Here is a 19,847-nt window from a genome sequence, read left to right on the forward strand (position 1 = left end):
CTCCCTAGTAGGATGCTCTTTTGTGCATAAAATCCCAAGGTCAATAGTTACTTCAAAGAATCATGGATTATTTTTTAACAAGAAAATAAATAAGACCATTGTAAAATCTGAGATCCTAAATGATGTTTTGTAGTATAGAAATGTCCTAGAGAAGAAGAAATAGTCTCATTTTGCTATTTCTATTTAGAGAACATCAAGAAAATTCCTTCCCAGCATCTTCTAGTCTGAAGACAGAATGGAGTAATTGCGATGCTAAGAACCATTGGGAGGCATTGTGTGAGGTTTCCTGCAGGGGAAAATACTTTCTCTTCTTGTGTTGGATGGAATGTTACAACAGGTCTGCAATTAGGAATCCAGTGTGGACAAGCACATTCTTCTGTAGACCACAACCGTGCCTGTGTTTACTTCTCTTTACAATTAGTATAATTCTAAACCCTTCAGCATGGGTTATGGCCTTCTGTTATCTGTAGCATAGTGAGCCCCACTTTGGAGATCATAGCTGTTCTTTAAATGAGGTATCCTTTCCTACCTCTGTGTTTTGACCACATCATTCATCTTGGAATGTCAAGCTCCCTCCTCTGCCATCATCCTTCAAACTTGCCCCACACGTTTGTACTCTCATTTCATAAAGCACTAGGGATTTCCTCAAGGAAGCTTTCTTAATCTTCCTCACTCTCAGCAGAACTAATCTCTTAAATTATTATCTGCATCAGTTTTTAAACAAAGACTTGAATGTGAAACTAAAAAACAAATACACACAAGTGAAACTTTGTGTTTCTTCCTTACTCTGGGGGAAAAAGTCTATGTTTCTTTTTATTTTGCCTATTTTTTGTTTGTTTGTTTCTGTTTTGCTTTAAAAATGTCTGATTGGATCTGAGGATGCCTCCAGCGAGGATTATTTATGCCTAGTATTGTGGATTTAGTCAGAAGTCTATGACCAAGGAACTCATAGGCACAAAGGTGCTGTGACCTAGTACTTAAAGTTTACTAAATGGATATGTTGCCAAAATCCAAAATATTTGTGTTTATATCTATAGACTAGTGGTGCTCTCAGTATTGGGCAATGAAACTTCCCTTTGCATCACATAGCTAATACAGACTCACAGCTTCACAAGGTGCTGAGAACACATGCCTAGTATGAGTTCAGCAGTAAATGGGACACCATTTCATTACGTTAAACCTAACTTCTCAACTTTCTTACCTCCTAGTATGTCTATCACTACTTCTGTCTGCATGATTCTTAAGATAATTACTATTTTCTCATTTTGTGTTATTCCCGACTACTCCTGGTGAGCCTTCCCAGGTTTCTCAAATGGTTCCTGGACCCTTCCTTATGCCATGCCATTTTGGTTGGTGTTTGTGCATTACATTGCTTATAAGGCTACTTACTATCCAGCTCTTTTCCTACCCTCCAAGGTACTTGTACTTCATAAATATTTCATCTCAGGCAAAAAGTATATATTATAAATTCAATTCATCAAAATTATTATTTCTGGGCTTAAGACATAACATTATGTTCACAACATTAGCAACAGATTAAATAAAATTATGACATCAACTAAGTTGGAGAAATTTTGTAGTCAGGTATGGCGGCACATTCCTATAATCAAGAGCTTGAGATAAGGAGGCTCATAAGTTTAAGGCCAGACTGGAATACATAATGGGATGCTATTTCAAAAGAGAGGCAAAGAGGGACAGAGATGCTTTGCAAGTTCAAATAAAATTCCTTTGAAAACTTCACTTTGGAAACCTATGTTAGATACTTACGAGAGCAGTGGAGTTCTGCAGAAATAACTTTCTTCTTGGTATTTCACAACATCTGCTACTGGTTCAAGCCAGGACCACAAGGCCATGTAGCCCCGAGGATCAGAGCAATGAGAAACATTTCACTCAAAAAAAGTGAAGCAAGTTTTCCAATACCTCCAAAAATGCAAGGCTCATATTTACAGGAGAAGCTCAAGAGATTTTTTTTCAGTTCATATGAATTTATTTTGTAGATTTGGAATGAATTTCAGCTTTACCTCCTCACTTTACTCCTGGGGATCTGAGATTTGGAAAAGTGAAGCAAAGTGTCCAAGGTAGATCAAAAAAAACCAACCAACCGCAGATCCAAGTCTAGAGTTCATGTCCCCGAGTTCCTGGTGCACTATAGGATATGTTTCAAAAAGCTGCTTCCCAATAAAGATCCCAACCAAAAACAAAACTTGCGCTAAAAAAGATAAGCTTCATGACCAAGTCATTTCAAGAGTTTCTCCCCACAGAATTTTCTTGATATTCTATTCTTCTATTCACATAGAATTTTTTTCAGATAAAGCTAATATTAGCCATCAAGCAGTCAGTCAGTTCTGACCTGACAGTACTGTTCAAGCCTAAACATGGAAATAACAAAATTAAATATCCACCCATAGTAACTATAGATGGTATAGGCAGACAATGATGAGAGGGACTTTATAAACTCCTTATACTACCGTCAGATTTAAGAAATTCAAGATTTCCCCTAGGTGCAGAAGGACTCATCTTACTATCTGTGATGCTATAATGGGAATAATACTATAATTACTAATTATGTCCAAACCACAAATATATAACACAAAAATTTAAGTTTATATTTTTAAAAACAATCACACACACACACACACACACACACACATCATCATCATCATCTGTAAAGACACTATCTATTGAAATGTATGATTTTAATTATGTGTTGTTATATTAAAATTAGAAGATGATCTTTATTTAGTTGTTCCTCCTGAAAGTAGTAGTACAATTACATTTGTTTTCAAATAGTAAATCTCATTCTTTAGTTATAATAGCATAACATAGTAGTTTTTAATTATGTATCACAGACATTTAGGATGTTAGCAAGAGGAGGATCAGTGCTAAACTCATTTCAGTTATTAGTTTAATAAATTATATAAACCCCAATTTTTCATAAACACTTTAACTTAGCCCAACCAGTAATGTGACAAATTGACATTTTATGGGCTTTAGTGCTAGAGAATATGGAATATACCAATCACAATCTAAAAGCTATGACTTGAATCTAACCAGGATAAAATGATCAAGAAAACTCCTGTAAGAAAACTGAAATCTTCAATAATATAAGTTTTCTATAAATACTATAATTTTTATTAATATACATTAATATTTTATTAGCATTTAGTAGTTGGTAATATGTCCCAGGTGTACCAATGCAATGAGTGGACCTGGTTTGGATTCTGAATCCATGTAATGAATAAACATATAGTTGTAAAATGCAGTACAGATGCCAGGAATCAAACCTAAGTCCTGTCAAAGCGCACCCAGTGCTCTTAACCACTGAGACATCTCTCCACCCCCTCAATCAACATAAATTGAATTTAAAATCCGAATAGCTTCCACATTTGAGCAGCATGAACTGATCGTGAAGAATTAAAAAGAAAAAAAATAGATCATAATGTTGGTTGGGAAAAAAGGCAAAGGAAGAATTAGAGAAAAAGGGGTGAGCATGGTCAAAGCACATTCTTCTGGTTATTTCAGCATGCCATGTTGTGTGTATTTCAATGTAGCTTTAACAGCAAGCATCACAGCTCTATTTTCCTACATGACCATGGCCTGTATATTCATGATGGTTTTACATTGAACTCCTATTTCTTTACAACCTGCACAACTCTGATTCTCTTTGCAGAACTGTTTCCTTTTCACTCCACTGAACAGAGCATCTTGTCAATCCTATAAGTAATCTGTTATTTTTATGGTTGTATTTATTGTTATGTTGATGATCATATATTTATTTTTTAACTGTTTTTAGATAGTAAATTTTTATGAGATATAAAAGGCTACCCTAATCCCTAAACTGACAGAAACTCTTAACTATTTATTAGAGACATAAAAACCCAATTGTTTATCAAGTAATTCAAAGCCCATAAAGTAGAAAAGAAATGTATGCAGAAATTTAGGGCCACAGCTGGAGTGAGGACATGGTTGTTAGTAGCACTTGTTGCTCTTGCAGAGGAGTTGGGTTCAGTTCCAAGTACCCACATGGTGGTTCACAACCATCCATCACTCAAGTTCCAGAAAGGTGCTTACAGAGGTCCTAAGGCACTCACATAATATACATACATTCATGCATGCAAACTTTCATACTGTTAAAATAAAATCAATCTTTTCTAAAGTACCAATCAAAAAAAATAATTTTTGAGTTTCAAGAAACTTCAAAAATACCTTAGTTTACAGGGATGGAAAGTTGAGAACCACACCAGGATGTGGAGGTTTATCCATGTAGCCCATCCCCTCTCCCCCAGGAGATCAAGGCAAGAGCATTACTATTAGTTTCAGGTCATTTTCTCTTACAGAGTAAGTTCTAAGGCCAGTCTAACTGACAGAGTGAAACACTACCACAAGGCAAAAGCAAAGCAAAACAAAACAAAACAAAAAGATGAAGGAAGAGGGGAAAAAAGAGAAAACATGAGACTAAATGAGATGTGGCAATTTGTCTATAAACAGAACAGGACTAGAAGAAACATGCTGTCATAGACAGAGCATTTGGATTTTATTTAATTAATAAAATTAGATAATGGATTTTCCTTTATTGGGGGATAGCCATATGTATAGTCAGTAGCTACAAGAATGAACGTCAAATTCTTCCTTTCAGTTATATTAGTTCTTATGATTTTATGAAAAGTGTTATGCTCCAGTTTTCTGATTTGAAAAGAGAACATCTGATACATAGAAATCATAAGTATATATGAGCACTTGTATTATTTATCAACTCTTGGTAATTGTCCTAACAGTTGTAAGTTGAATTTTTAGGCATATTGTTCCTAGATGTATGTGTTGGGATGACTCACAAATATTGTATTTACTAGCTATGGAAAAGTATGCTCCCTGTGTTCTCAATTGTTAATTGCTGAGCCAAGAGCACCAGGCTAACAGGATATGTGAATGTTCATAGCTTCTCAACCCTCCCAAAAAAAGAAAGGGAAGCTGAGGTGGGGAAGGTCAAGTGACTTTTTACATAATAAAGAGCTGGTGGCTGGAGCTGGAACAGGAGGATGGGCAGGCTGACAAACAAGACAAGACAGAGGACAGAAGGAAGGACAGGAGCAAGGAAGAGAGGTTAAGCAATGACAGTCTCCTGTAGTAGAGACAATGCAGAGGCCGGGAAATTAGGTTAAGTTAGAAGTTAGCTGAGAGACTGTCCCAGTAAAAAGGCTAACAGCCTTAAACTATGGAATAATATACAGAGAAATGCAATGCTGGCTGGAGATAGTTAATAAACACTTATTAATGATGTGATAGAATGTAGATTCTGGAGAGCCATTCACAGGTCAATAGAAGTACAGAATCCAAATTGGCTTGAGAATGAGGATGATATGTTCTTTGGAAATCCAGTATAGGGGTGCTTTAGAAGGGACTTACAGTTTTTATGGTGTATTTAAGGCATCAGTACATTATAGCTGGAGAGGTAGAACTAAAACGAAGCCACAGTAAGAAGACTGCACACCTTGGCCTTGAATGGGGGAGGAACAGGAGGAGCAGTTACACTACCATATTAACCAATCACTGAGCATAATTTGCCTGTAGAAAGGAGGAATGACCTTGGATGATATGACTTCTCTTGGCCACAACAATACTTAGAGAGGTGGCTTCAGCTACCAGCAGTCTGCCACCAACATTCCCAGGAGATGGGGAGTAGATCCAGCTCTCAAGGGAACAATGGGCTGGCACATCACAGCATTTACTAGGGAAGGTGTCAGGGAAGGTGTGTTCACTTAAGACAGTATCCTAATTGTAGAAATTATATTCATGTAATAAACTTAGGTTTGTGTATGCACTGCGTAAGTACAGCCCCAACCAGGCAGCAAAGTTGGAGGAAACTTGTCAACAACTACCAAAACATCATCACAATGAGAAACTTTTTGACTGAATAAGGCTAGTAGCAACAGCTGGATAATTTTCACTTGTAGATGTTGAAACATTGTTCAAATATATGAAAAAGGATAAATAGTAAATTCGATTGTCTATCAAAAACTCATTCCAGCTATTGTGGGAAGAAGTATTTGAGAGTAGCAAGGAGAGCTAGACACTAGCCTGCGTGTTAGATGATGAGAATGTGGGTAATGCCACCTCTCTAGGGGCAGTGTTTAATAATTTCACATTGACTGCCTGTCAGTCCACATGATATGTTTATCACGACACTCCTACATTATTATTTTCTTTTTCTGATTCATGTTCTCTTGGGTTCTATAGATTCTGTTTTCATCTAAGAAAATCACTTAAAGTTTCCTTGGAGGTTAGCAGGGGAAACTGTGTATTATTTGCACATCTCTAAGTTAATCTGCCCTTCATAACACTTACTTTTAATCAGTGTGTCAAGAACATGAGGATAGGTTTTCCTTTCAAATTCAAGTCTGTGACGAGAACTAAAAGCATTTTTAGAATAAAATGTCTAAGAACTACATGCAACTATTGACTGGGAGGAGTAGAATTAGCCAATCCCAGCGATGAGCCCCCTTATTAGTTATTCAGTACAGAGGGATCAGCTTTGTAATTATACAACACAAACAGTAGGAAGAGACCTAGTTTTTATTTCTGTATATTTGTGCATATAAGTGTACATGTGTGCCTGTATGTGCATGCATGTGTGCATGCATTTGTACGTGTGTGTATATCAAGTACATTGAAATAAACCAAAACTAGTATCTTGAAAGTAGAGGGGTTCAAGTGAGAGTAACCGGAAAGAGGCTGAAGGAAAAGGTAGGGGAGAAACAAAGTGCTATTGCAATTGAAAACATCTACAACAATAAAATGTTAAAAGCTTAACAAGAAACTGAATTTAATCCAAAACACTGAAAAATAAAAACATGGAAAATGCAAAAATCTGAAGCAATAACCCTCAAGGTTTTGAATGTCACCTGAAATTCAATTGAGTCATCTTTAAAATGGGTCTTGCTTCGAAAGCACTATGTATGTGGACTAATTCTGGAATATAAAATCATTAAACATAGTACACTATGCGCATCTTAGTATTAATAGTTTGAGTAGGACAGAGGTAATGTTGTTCAGAAGGAAAATGAATGAAGAACTCATCCTGACAGCTGGAACTCTATGCAGATGCCACCATGCATTACAGTCTCTGGAGAAACATCAATGACAAGAATGGGAAGGGGAGCCTCATCAATTAGCTTGATTTCAGCTTTTCTTCCATCATATAAGTCAATTTTCTAATGGTATAAAATACCTGCAGTAAACAACTCACAGAAGGAAGGGTTTGCTTTGGAATTTAAGAAGTACTACAAGGGATGGAGGAATGGTTTAGTTCTTAAGAGCACTGGAGGCTCTTGCAGAGGACCTGGATTCAATTCCCAGCACCTCCGTGGTTCTAAGAACCAAATAGAACTCTAGTTCCTGGGAATCTGATACCCTCTTCTGGACTCCATGGACACCAAGCCGGAATGTGGTCCACAGACACACATGAAGACAAAAAAACCTATACACAGAAAATAAAATGCTACAGTCTATGATGAAGGCGAAAGCATAGAGCAGCACTCATGCGAGATTGCTGGTCATGTAATATCTACAATCAAGGAACAGAGAAGTGGAATGAGCCTGTAAGGTCTCAAGGCCCATTCTCTCGATACCCACTTCACCCAGTGAGGTCTCCTAAAAGCTCCATCACCCTCTGACACAGAGCCACCAGCTTGTCTAGCTGGCACTCCAACAGATGTACTCCAACACACAAACTTATGGGGAACATTTTAACTCAAGCTACAGTAGTAGTCGCTCTCTTTTCTTTAAGAATGAGTAGCATCTTCTATGGTGTACTTACTGTAATCGTCTACCAGAGCACACTTATGATTTAATGCACCATAATGTTCTATTTGTAGAAAACAAGAATCCTATGCTTAATTGTATGAGAGTAAATTATAGTAGATCTAACTTTTAATAGCTTTTCCTAAGAGAGAAAGCCAGAACTACCCACTTTGTTACAACAATACTATAACAGAAACCACCATGAAGAAAATAATAACAAAAATTGCCTCTCTATCCTTGAGTAAAAGAATGTACTTTTTAGCCTCATCTCACTTTTAAATCCAGAAGCTTTTCATTAAATCACAGTCCTGATTTTGTAATTCTAATTCTTGAGTTTCATCCATCATTTCACAAAAGAAATTCTGTAGAAGATATCATTCCAAAGCTGAGAAGCCTTTTATTTTAACCATAGCACTCTATCATGTGAGGAAGACATAAGGGCAAAAGAATGCTAGATACCAGAGGTTTATGGAATATTTAATGAAGATAATGGGGGTGGAGCCTAACAGGATGCGAGCACTCCTTCTAATATGCAAGAGTCGTGGACACCTTGCACCAGTGCAGAAGCCTTGCAGATGCTGGCTACCTTAAGCTTGCCCTAACTTTATCCTCCGAAGACCATCCCACTTCACATGTATGTGTGTGTTGTAGAAAAGAAGCAGGGTAAATTCTTCAGGAGCCTAGAAAAAGACAAGACTAATTACTTGCTAGCTCTATTGTCAAGCTGCCTGACGCTAGCCAAGTTTCATATAGTTTCAAGTTTCAGAAAAAAACATTTACATAAGAGTACCCCTGATGTTTTACAGTGGTTTTTCTTGTTACAAAACTCTCAAAATATTGACCTCCTTAGAAACACTTCTTCTTACACTTCATTGTATTTTATAAATGTCTCTGTTGGTTTCTGGAGCTGCCATAAAGTGTACCTTTTTTTCCACCATGAGGCTATTTTGTAGAACTATATCTCATCCTCTTTTATGTGACATCATCACTATTTGTTAAGAAAGTGATTATCACATCTCTAAAGTTCCAATCATATATGTAACATTAAAAATTAGCTGTGCCATTAAAAGATTTGGATTTTAGTTTCCAAATATTGTTATGACTAAAATGATAAATGAGAATCAGAAATAGTTGATCTCTGAGGACATAGCTACATGGGATGAAGAAACACAGGCTTTGTTTGTTAGCATTACTAGTTACATGCTAACCCTTTAATGTGTACTTTCATATTTTCAAGACAGATAGAGAATATTGGTAATGAAAAGCCATTGCAATTCCTATTTACTGGTTATGAAATCAAGGTATATGCAATTATAAATCTGTTATATGATGGGCATTGTATTGGTAGGTCATGAAATGAAACGACACCAACTAAAATATTCTCCTGGACTCAAGGAATGCCAACCATAATTTTAGGAGCTTCTTAGTCACCGAGTTTAACCATGAGGTCTGTGAGACTGACTGAGACTGGCCAGTGCCTAATCAAGTTCTTGGAACATGGTAGTGACATAGTAAGTGTTTGTTGAGTAAATGTATATTATCTCTTTAGCCATTGTTTTTACTTTTTCTAAGCTATGAGTTGCTCATTAAAAATTAATCAGAAATACTTAAAATTAATATTATAATTTGTTTATTTCACAACCTATTGTATGTACTTACTTCCTCACTTAGATTTATTTATTTATTTATTTTTGTTTGTTTGTTTGTTTGTTTTTTCGAGACAAGGTTTCTCTGTTTAGCCCAGGCTGTCCTGGAACTCACTCTGTAGACCAGGCTGGTCTCAAGTTCTGAAATCTACCTGCCTGTGCCTCCCAAGTGCTGGGATTAAAGGCATGCGCCACCACTGCCCGGCTAAATTTATTTTTGAAGTTTGTTATTTAAAAAAAAAAAATCTTCCTGACAAAGCCTGGTCTTCTTTTATGCAAATCACTCAAATCACTAAAATTTGAAAAAAAATTAAAATTTAAGATAACTAAAAAGAAAGAAATAGAAAAAAACTTAAAAAGTCTTTTGTTAGAGAAAGCAGAAAATTAGAAGCCTTTGAGTCACAGTTTCTGGTCACAGTCTTAGATGTATGAAGCCTCTACACTTTCACAACCCTCAGCACAGAGATACATATACACACACCACTTAGTGCTCTATCCTCGAAGACTGAGCCGACATCTAAGTGTCAGTCTATGACTTGCCACTGAAGCCCGTGAGGTGTCCTTCCAGCATTTCAGCATCTCCTCATCATAGGCCTAGACGGAAACCTTGAATGTTCAGTGAAAGATCATCTGCATCATGTCTTGCTTTCCACTTCATGCTATGACTTGGTGACAGTGCCAAAGACTGCTTAGTGTAGGACTGGACGGAGCTTACCTATAGTTCTGCTTTTCATTTCCTATGTGGAATCTGTCATACTGTGAGTAGGCTCGGTTTCCTTCCCAGTCCATCAGCTCGATCCTCAGCATGTACTGCCTCTGACTGGTTATTGCAAAAATGAACTCATTCCCAAGCCAATATTCACCAGAGGGATTCCCAAAACCCTGGAAAAGAATAGAACACACACTTGTTACTCCAGAGGGAACTTTTTCATGTTCTAAGTCTATTTACTAAATAACAATAACAAATAAAGTTTTGCTTGCTTTTTACACTTTGTTGTAATTACTAACTTATTCTAGTACTCTTCTGCTGTGTTTTTCTCCATTGAAATTTACATCTAACTCTTGACATAGTAAAATCTGTTTATTGTGATATTCTTGGGTTAAATTAATCTAGTTTGTATAATGAATCAGGAAACAATTCTCAATTCAAAATTCTCTCTTGACAAAGTTTTAAAAATGTTAGGTGACATTGACATTTTAAGCATAATTTGAATATTTCCAAATGAATGATATCAGGATTCAACACCTTATTTAATAGTAATGTATTCCTTTTTACCATTATTCATCTATACTTTTTCATTATCCTAAGCTTTTATACTACACTTTTTCAGGTGATTCAATTCTTTTAATGAGTTCATAATAAATTTTAATAATTGAGCTTAGAAAAGAGTAGGCATAATCACTTAGACTTTTCATCAGCAGAGATTTGGGTTTGGAGGCAGAAAGCTGACAAGCAAGGGCTAGGGAGTTCATGAGCTGACATTATTGTATCTGAAGCTCACTGGGACCTTACTGTTTTCTTTGGAATCATGAAAGCAAGTGCCATCAAAATTTCAATTTGGGACAGGGGGAGAAAAAAGTACCCCTCCCAAACGGATGCCTAACTGAAAATATTGACAAAAAAAAACTTGTGAAATTACTGATATAGAATCGGGGCCTTTGACAGTTGCTCAGAAAGCTCTTCCTTGGTAACACATGCTGATCGATTTAGTTCCTTGTCTAACCGTCTGTCTCATTGAAACAGTTTGGAGGTGCCTAGCAACAGAGCCTGTACTGTCTTTGTAACTTCTCAAAAAGTAATGAAGAAGTGGCATACAGTGAGCAACAGACAATAAAGTTTACAGGCACTGAAAGGAAAGAACACAGGCAAAAGAGCAAATGTTACAGGACTTCAGAGACAGGACACCTAAACTTAGCTATTGTAATGCGACAGTTTGTTGTTTCTCAGCCATACAGCTGAGAGCTGGTAAAAAACAAAGAGTCGGCTTCCAGACAGAATCTTGTGCTTGAGAACATTCCATTCGAATCCTGGATAAACTCCTTAATCATGCTTATACATACAAATGTTTAAAAGACTAGGTCCTATGAGCACAGGACATATATTATACATGGTTGTTTTATGAAGAAATGGACCATGGCTAATTGGGGGCATTTATAATGAAGACTTAATCTGTATTTAAAGTGTGAATGAAGTATTATAATAATTACAGCAGTCCTGACTGTCTCAAAAGTGATAAAATACAGAAAATATTTCTTTCTTTTCCAAATTAAAATCAATTTTAACATTAAACAGAAGTTTACTTAACTTCCCACTAGTGAACTTAAAAAAATGAATTGATGTTCCCTATTTCTTTTTTAAAATACGCTGGTCCTTAGTGCCTACTAATAATGCTCTAACCCTTTTCCATTGCCTCTGCCAGTAGAATCACTTCTCAAAAACTAATAGTGTTGGTATCAGATCTCTATCTGCCAGGTTTGTTATTACAATATTAACAGATCATAGTCCATTATGTTTCAGCTTAGTAGTTAGAGCAAATGTCCAGAGTGCCCAGAGTTTGCTATACACACACACACACACACACACACACACACACACACACAAACACACACACACTCACACACACACACACAGCCACAACTTTGTATTTAAAGTTAATATGTGTATGAATATTTTCAAAGTTATTCTCTAATTTAACTAGGTTTTGTTTTTCTAATTGCACGTTATTTGTCTGGATGACACTGTATAAATACTCCCCAGAAGACTTCTTGCATAATTTAGAGAAAAATATAGAATTCATTAAAGTTAGTACTCCAGTGATTCCCTCTGTGTGTTTGCACAAATGCATGCAAGTACATGTGGAGTCTTCCTTTATTGTGTTCCCTTTGTCACTTCTCAACTTACTTTCTGAAACAGGATCTCTTACTGAATCAGAGCTCATCATCATAGGACAGATTGGCTGGCCTCTGTCTTCCAGTACTGGGACTACAAGTGTTTGCCACAACATATAGTTTTTTGTTTGTATGTTTGTTTTTTTAATATGAGTTCTGCGGTTCTAATCCAGGTCCTCATTTTTGCTTCCCTACTTCCAAGAGACTCAGGCTGCACTTGCTGAAAGCTACACAGTAGCAGAAAATATCTGTAATTTTTAGGATGTGCTAAAAGACTTTACAGCATCTCACAGGAGCAGGTGCTGCATGCTAGGAAATCCAAAGGTTTCCTTCTACCAGGAACATACAGAATCCATAGTTAATAGGGAGCCGAAACTCGGAGTTAACACTGTACAACTGCAGCAATTATTTGAAAGACAAGGAGGACCACAGGGATTTCCCTTGCAGTTTTCAGTTCAGACAAGCCAGACCTGTCCCTGCAGCAGCCACTTGACAAGTCCCTTTGCCATGAAGCACTGAAACAAAGAATCAGCAATCATATTAAATGAGAGCAGAGAGGCTGGGAATGATGAAGTGTTAAGTCTTAGGTCACATATTTCCAGGCTGTTGAAAGTGTTGTGTGGATAAAACTCCCCAGCTTCCCCAGGGGAAAGAGCATCGGTCCCCGATCCTCGGTGAGCTTCAAAAAAATGGACAAACATGAGAGCCATTCCTACAAAAGAGAATTCCTCTGCTCCTGCTCTCAGCGTGTAGCTCTGAAGGAACTCCCAAAAAGTAAAACATTTCTTGCTAAACAGTTGGCTTTGTAGATTTATTTTTTCTTTCTTTTTTTTTCATGAGAAAAACCCTTTAATTTGCCTTTAGAAGCTAAATTTTAATTTCATGCAGCTCACCTAGAAAACTTTCTAAATGAGCAAACAGTTTTACTACAATGAAGCAACAATGGATGTTGGAGAGTTCGTGGTGGGAGAAAAACCATCTAACGGGCAAATGTGATAAAGCAGGGACAACTGCTTCATCATGAAGATGACAGATAAGCCAAAAAAGGGAAATGGAAGTGGGTTCCCACATTAGTAAACTGTTGGGTAGTTTATCAGACACCACCACGTATCTGATGTGGGGAACAATGGCCCCCTTATCTCTGCTACAGTTGAAGACTCTCTTTGACATACATTTTCAGTGGGACTTTCTACTTCAATTAAGAGACATGGTTTCTTCAACTGCAAATCAGCAGTTAAGTGTGCAGTGTTGTAAAAACGACAATTATCCAAAACGCTGCCGTGTTCACACATGAGCAGCACTCAAGAAAAACCTACTGAGAGGATCTGTCACAGTACCCTGTCATTTTCTGCTTCCTGCCTTTCTTCTGTAAGATGGCAAGCTATTTGAAGGGCACAGGTATCCTCCTACTGTGTGATCTAAGTATCCCAGGACCTTTCTTGGCTGAAATGTAATGTGTGTATATCAATAGCATTCTTCAACAGGCTTTTAGACATGAATGTGTTATGATAACCTGAGCGTTGCTTCGAGGAACAAATGTTATTTTAACCCAAAAACTTAATTAAGAAATGAAAACTTAAAGCCAACTGTTTGTACAAATGAAGGAGCTGACTACTCCCTCCTCAGTCTTTGCTGCTTGCCAGTGATGGAGAGTTCCCAGAGCATTCCCAGTTTGAAGTTAACCCTTCCAACTGAACCTTGGCAAAGCTGATTAGCTGATTTGGTGAAAATGGAATTTGCAGGGTTGGAGGACCAGAGCCTAATCACAGTTTGTCTCAAGCCACGTTTAGCTCCCCAGATAGCCTTTCCTTGCCCATTTTTGTGTTATCTAATGTTCTGTAACTAACAGGTAAAAACATGTTAGACTCTATAAACTGACAAGATCCTAGTTTCCACCAGGCAATGGGCTACTGATGCAAAGACAGCATCTCAGGCCTACAGAACACTTCTATTTTAGAGGACTCTATCCCTCCTCACTGATGTTTCCACTAATGCATGTTTAATATATCTTGACTTATGAACTTCTTCCTTCTGTTACTGTAGCAACTTCCTGACATTGCTTCCATAATGGAACATAGAATTGGGGTAACCTAAGTCTGTGTACCCAAGCCACAGATCCCAAGTCAAATAAATTAACTCTTATCCCCTTTGAGGTCAGTGTTATGTTTGTGAGTCAGCCCGTCTTAATGGGAAAGTACCTGTCTCCTTTTTCTTCCTCTTGGACCTGATTTTTCTCTTTCTTTTTCTGTATAGCTTAAATGCTTTAGGATCTAACAAGGAAAATTTTAAGGTCTTATACCCACGTTAATAAGTAACCATTAACAATTCTGATGTCCCCTTTTACTTGGAAGTGAGTATTAGACAGGGCTGTGTGTTATTGATGAACAGAGATGACTTACACACACACACACACACACACACACACACACACACACAATTGAGAATGTCTGCAGTGGGCCTAAAAATCATATATTCAAAAAGTTCCATAGGCAAGTTCACTATGCAATAATGGTAGAGATTCATATAAAAGTGACATTAAATAACTATGTACAAATTAGGAAGAATATATTAATCAGATAATATTATCTGAATGAAGGAGTCAGGAAACCATATATTCATAATAGTCTCCTTACCAGGAGGCACTTTTGATTATGGGACTGATAGAAAGAAATCAAATTGTCCATAAAATATAGTAGTGCATAGCTCAAATGCATTTTTAATCATTTCTATATACAATACCTTATCACAAGTCATTCTTTTATCTCAAATTTTCTGTAAAAACTTGATGCCCCAGAGAAAGGGGATCTCTGGTGGGGGGGTACCTCTCCCAGGTGAAAGGAAGAATGGGTGGGTGGATGAAGAACACTGGGAGGGGGGAAGGAGGGGGCAACCTTTGGGATGTAAATAAGTAAAATAATTAATTTTATAAAACTTTTAAAAATGATAAGAATTCTGTTCTGAGGGTAAGGAGGCAGAGACAACCAAACTTTAGTACAAGGAATAGATTCTTCTGTTATGAATAAAATGGACATTCATACATGTTCACGAAAATGGGTATGTTCTCTTCTGTCAATCATATTTGCACAAAGAACTTGGATGCCATGAAACAGATGCTGGTTAATTTCATTTGTCTTCCAGTAGTTTAATAAAGGGGGAAACACTGGAATTTAAAGAAAAACAATACTGACTTCAAATTGGCCTCAAGAGTCACATTATACTTTTAAAATACAGAGAGAGGAAAGGACCAATATTCATTAATTTTGCCAAAACCTGAAAAAACCTTCAATTTCAGTTTGCACTTTTTCCAAGTTAATAAAATAATTGTCTCTGATACTTTATTTGTTTTGTCTGATAATGCTCACAGGAAGTGTTGACTTTTTATAGAAGAAACAAAATTGAAACCAGACACAGTCCTTGTACTCTACAGGCTTCATTTTTCTTTCATACAAATTATGAAAGACAGCAGATAAGCCTGGTTTTCCAAAGGTTCTTTTTACTCCCCAGTTAAAGCCCGTGTTAGAAGTATCCCTTCCCACTGCTGAGACACCTAGCCCAAGAAAAATGAGAAGGAATTTTGATTTAAACACATTTTTCTTACTTTTTTTTCAGTATAGACATGTAGAAATGCAATTTAAAAGATGCATTTAATTTCTTTTTTGAAACAACAAACTCCCAGAAAGTACCTAGCTGCTCAAAAGGAAATGTTATTTTCAATAGGAAGCTTTGTTTATAGGGATAATTGTCTTTAAAACAAACCAAGTCTGTCCCCAGGGAATTAGTGACTGCCTGTCATAAAGCTGCCACTTAAAGAAGTTTTGGGGACTCTCTGGTTCATTGGCTTTATTTGCAGAAGGTCTGTTGGTGAGTGTGGTGTCTCTATGGCCTGAAGGAGTACTAGAGTCTATAAATGCCCCATTAGAAGAACTACCACAGACTTTTCTCTCGGCAGTAAATGTCTTTACAAGTCTGTAACTCAGATTTTGCTGGATTTCCTCCTAAGGAAGACTTAAGAGACAGCAAAGTTGAGAATGCTTCCATGGGCTAAAGCCAATGTTGAGAAACAAGTCCTTTAGCAACTTCCATGTCATGAGGGGCTTAAAAAGTTAAAGAATATTTTATAATTTTTTAAGGTTCGTGACATTGACACCAAATTCTGCAAAACATATCTATAAAAAGGCAAGCCACATACATCAATCAGTAGGGAGTAATGACATTGGGCTAGCCAACAAGACAGGTGTAGGGGGAAGTCAAAGGTCATAGCTACATTCAATGTCCCCAGAGTGGAGACTAAGAAAGACAAAGGGGGAAGAGCTACATGCACACAAGTGTGGTTTTCCCCAAGCCTGTTCACCATCAGCCAAGGAGGCCTGAAGCCAGCTTGAAGCCAGCGTCCTGCATGAAGGGAGTAGGCATAGGTAAGACGGTTCAAGACTCACTTCCACCTTGGTTGGTGAAATCATGCTAGCTTGTTTTTAGGTGGAAATAGAAAGGTAAGAAAGTTCTGAGAAAGCTGTAGCACTTTTGAGCCTGCGGTTTGATGAACATTAACCAATGGATTCTTTTAATTTTGACAATCTTCATACTCAATTTTACCAAAATGTTTAAAAAATTCGGAACTAATTTCACTCTCAGACCATAAATAATTGACACTGAGGTGATACATTTTTCAAGTTTGAATGAAGCATGATAGCTTTTCTTATTTAAAGACGAGGGGAAAGGATGAATTCCAATGGTTAACAAATAATTCTAGGCCAGTTCCAATAATGAAAACCCAATTATCAAAGAATAGATATGTAACACATAGAACCTTAATCTTTCAGGATTGTTATGAGGAACTTGAATGGTGGATTAGTTTCTAAGAACCCTTAAAATGGCTCTAAAAGTTAATATCTGTACTTGGGAAATGTTAACTTTGACATGAGAAATGTGACAATCCCATGAGAAGTCCTGGCTGGTCACATGCAAAGGTTATATGGAGCCACTCCCACTGAAACAGTGTGAGAGAGGTCACAGCTAGTGTCCATCTCACTCCATGACCTGTGGCCCTACACAGCTTCCTGTCCTGGCCATGTACTCAGCCTGGGTTGGAGTTCTAGTTTCTCCCACTAGGAACAAATTCAAGAGTGCATAACAGATCATCAAATAAGTATAATAATACATTTTTCTTTCCATTACACATATGGAAATAATTTACTGAACATGATTTATGATTGTTTTGTGTCTAATGAAAATAATGTCTTTAATGTAAAAATTGTTATTTTAAATAACTCAAAAGCATCTAGATGTACAACAGTTTATCATATGTTGTGCATGAAGATAGCCCCATGCTAAAACATCAAAAGGCACTCTAAATTCTTCCACCTTACCATTTTATACTCCTTCCAGCCCCTCTGGAAATCCAGACTTCCATCTTCACGGTGCTGTATTACTGTCCAACCTCCCCCATTCACGTCCATATTGCAAAATACCTGGGAAACAATAGGAAAATAATGGAAAGTGGAAGTTACATACATCTCTAAAAAAATGTCTATCTGATGTGTTTCAAAAAATAAATAGGATGTGCAGGTCTCTCCTGTAAGAAGAGGAAAACAACTACATTTCACACATATTTATTGGTGACTTCTCTCACAATTCACATTTTTACTGCACCTGATAAAGTTCCAGCAGTAATGTTTAATTACTTCTAAAAATGTAAGTTGTGCAGCTGAAAATTATAACCTTAGTTTCAGACCATAATACAGTTTTAGAGGTTGAGGCATAGGTCAGTGATAACATACTTGTCATGTATGTGAAAAGCCCTAACCAGGGTCAATTCTTAGTATCCTCAGAAAAACTTAGAAATCTCAAATTGAAATAGGTACTTGTGGAAGTTTACATTTTAAAACAATTACTAGTGTTCCCAATATTATATATCATTTTTTGGCCAATATATAAGGTTCAATATTATTTAATGTTTTATTGGAATATTAATGTAATTAAGAATAAAATATTCAATTTTGTATTTTATTGCAGGACTCATGCTTGCATACTATATTACATACTGTAATAATTACTCTTGATTGTTGAATATTATACAGCAGACAAAATTTGGTGAATGGATTGTTAAAAATAAACTATTTAAATTTTAGTCATGAACAATATGGATGAGTATATGCCTCTTGACTGTGGTAAGCTATTCTTTTTTATGTAGAACAGTTATTCAAAGATTCAATGATTATTTCAGTTATTCTACATACAAGAAATTTATTTTAAAACTGATTCACTCTCGCCTTACAGCTGTAATGATATTAACAGAAATACATTGCAAAGTGATTACTCTGGAAAATAGTCACTGGGAGTCATGACATATGCATCTGATATTTTGATTCTTCAAGAGCTGAAATATGAGGAATACCATTCGTCCATCAATCGAATAATCAAACATATTGAAGACTGGCAAAAGGTGTGAAAATGAGGTACCAGCAGCAAGCTGGCACTGTAGCAGGATCTTTCCCCTGAGGCACTGTGTTAGAGCACAGATGGCCAAAGGGTATGAAAATAATGGCAAGAACCATCATTCACAGCAGAATTATTTCCTCTACTTTTGGGGAGTGAAGGAACTAAGGCATGCATATGAATATGTGTGCGTATGAATTAGGACACCTGGTCTCCTGAGGGCTCTACCTCTAATTTGGCACTTACCCTTTTGTGTGTATTATCCTAGGAATTGACTTCTCTCCAAATTCAGACATTTAAACTCCCTTTCTATTTCTAAGATCACTCTTCTGTCATTCTACATCTGTTGTGTGTCCTCACCATGAGTCCCCTTACAAGTCTCCCCTTAACTCTCATATATTTGCTCACTTGTTCTTTCATTCAGCATACATTCTTTGGCATTGAGTCTATATTACAACAGAGGAAATTACGATAAATAGAAGATGGATTATGTTCTCAGAACACCTTGACCTTTCAGCACTGATTGCTCTCCTAGGGGTAGGAAGGCAGCAGAGTCCATAGTTTTCCAACTTCAGTGAATTCAAGGAATGAGAGCAGTAGTAATATAAATAGACCTAATACAAGGAGCCAACAAACGAGAAAGGAAGTGACTGTCGTTTAGGACATTTAGCATGGCCACCCAATAGAAGGAGTATCAAAGAGTACTTAGAGATAAGATGATCTATTGCAGTCAGACCAGGGGTATTTTGAGCAAGAAAATAGGAGAATAAGGAAGAGTCATTTGCAATAATAACATTATTTATATCAGATAATTTGAACATTTAATGGGCATTTTCTAACTTGATCCAGAACTGCTTATGAAGGTATGCTTATTATATCTACTCTACAAATGTCATACTGAGATTTAAAATATTGTAGTAGCCTAATAATGGTTAAGATTAGCAATTATGGTGAATTCAGCAGTTGAGCTGGATTATAACAAAGATTTAGAGTTTGAACCCTAAATACCTAATTCAAATTTATTGGTAGTAATGAAACTAAAAGCAAATTTAAATTTAAAAAAGTGCTTAGGGATAGGAG

The 19,847-nt window shown here is 36.7% G+C and overlaps 1 protein-coding gene across 4 annotated transcripts in view; it reads right to left on the reverse strand.

The window, feature by feature from the left end:
* Angpt1 (angiopoietin 1) overlaps positions 1 to 19,847 on the reverse strand; it is a 247,699-nt gene that overhangs the window by 24,938 nt on the left and 202,914 nt on the right. For all 4 annotated transcript variants that reach the window (XM_031359760.1, XM_031359759.1, XM_031359762.1 and 1 more), the window contains exons 6-7: positions 17,699 to 17,800; positions 10,159 to 10,325 (exon numbers count right to left, since the gene is read on the reverse strand). In XM_031359760.1, the coding sequence (XP_031215620.1) occupies positions 10,159 to 10,325; positions 17,699 to 17,800 (269 nt within the window). The remainder of the gene's footprint in view (positions 1 to 10,158; positions 10,326 to 17,698; positions 17,801 to 19,847) is intronic.

This window comes from Mastomys coucha, unplaced genomic scaffold, assembly GCF_008632895.1.
Source record: "Mastomys coucha isolate ucsf_1 unplaced genomic scaffold, UCSF_Mcou_1 pScaffold7, whole genome shotgun sequence".
NCBI classification, from domain to species: domain Eukaryota; kingdom Metazoa; phylum Chordata; class Mammalia; order Rodentia; family Muridae; genus Mastomys; species Mastomys coucha.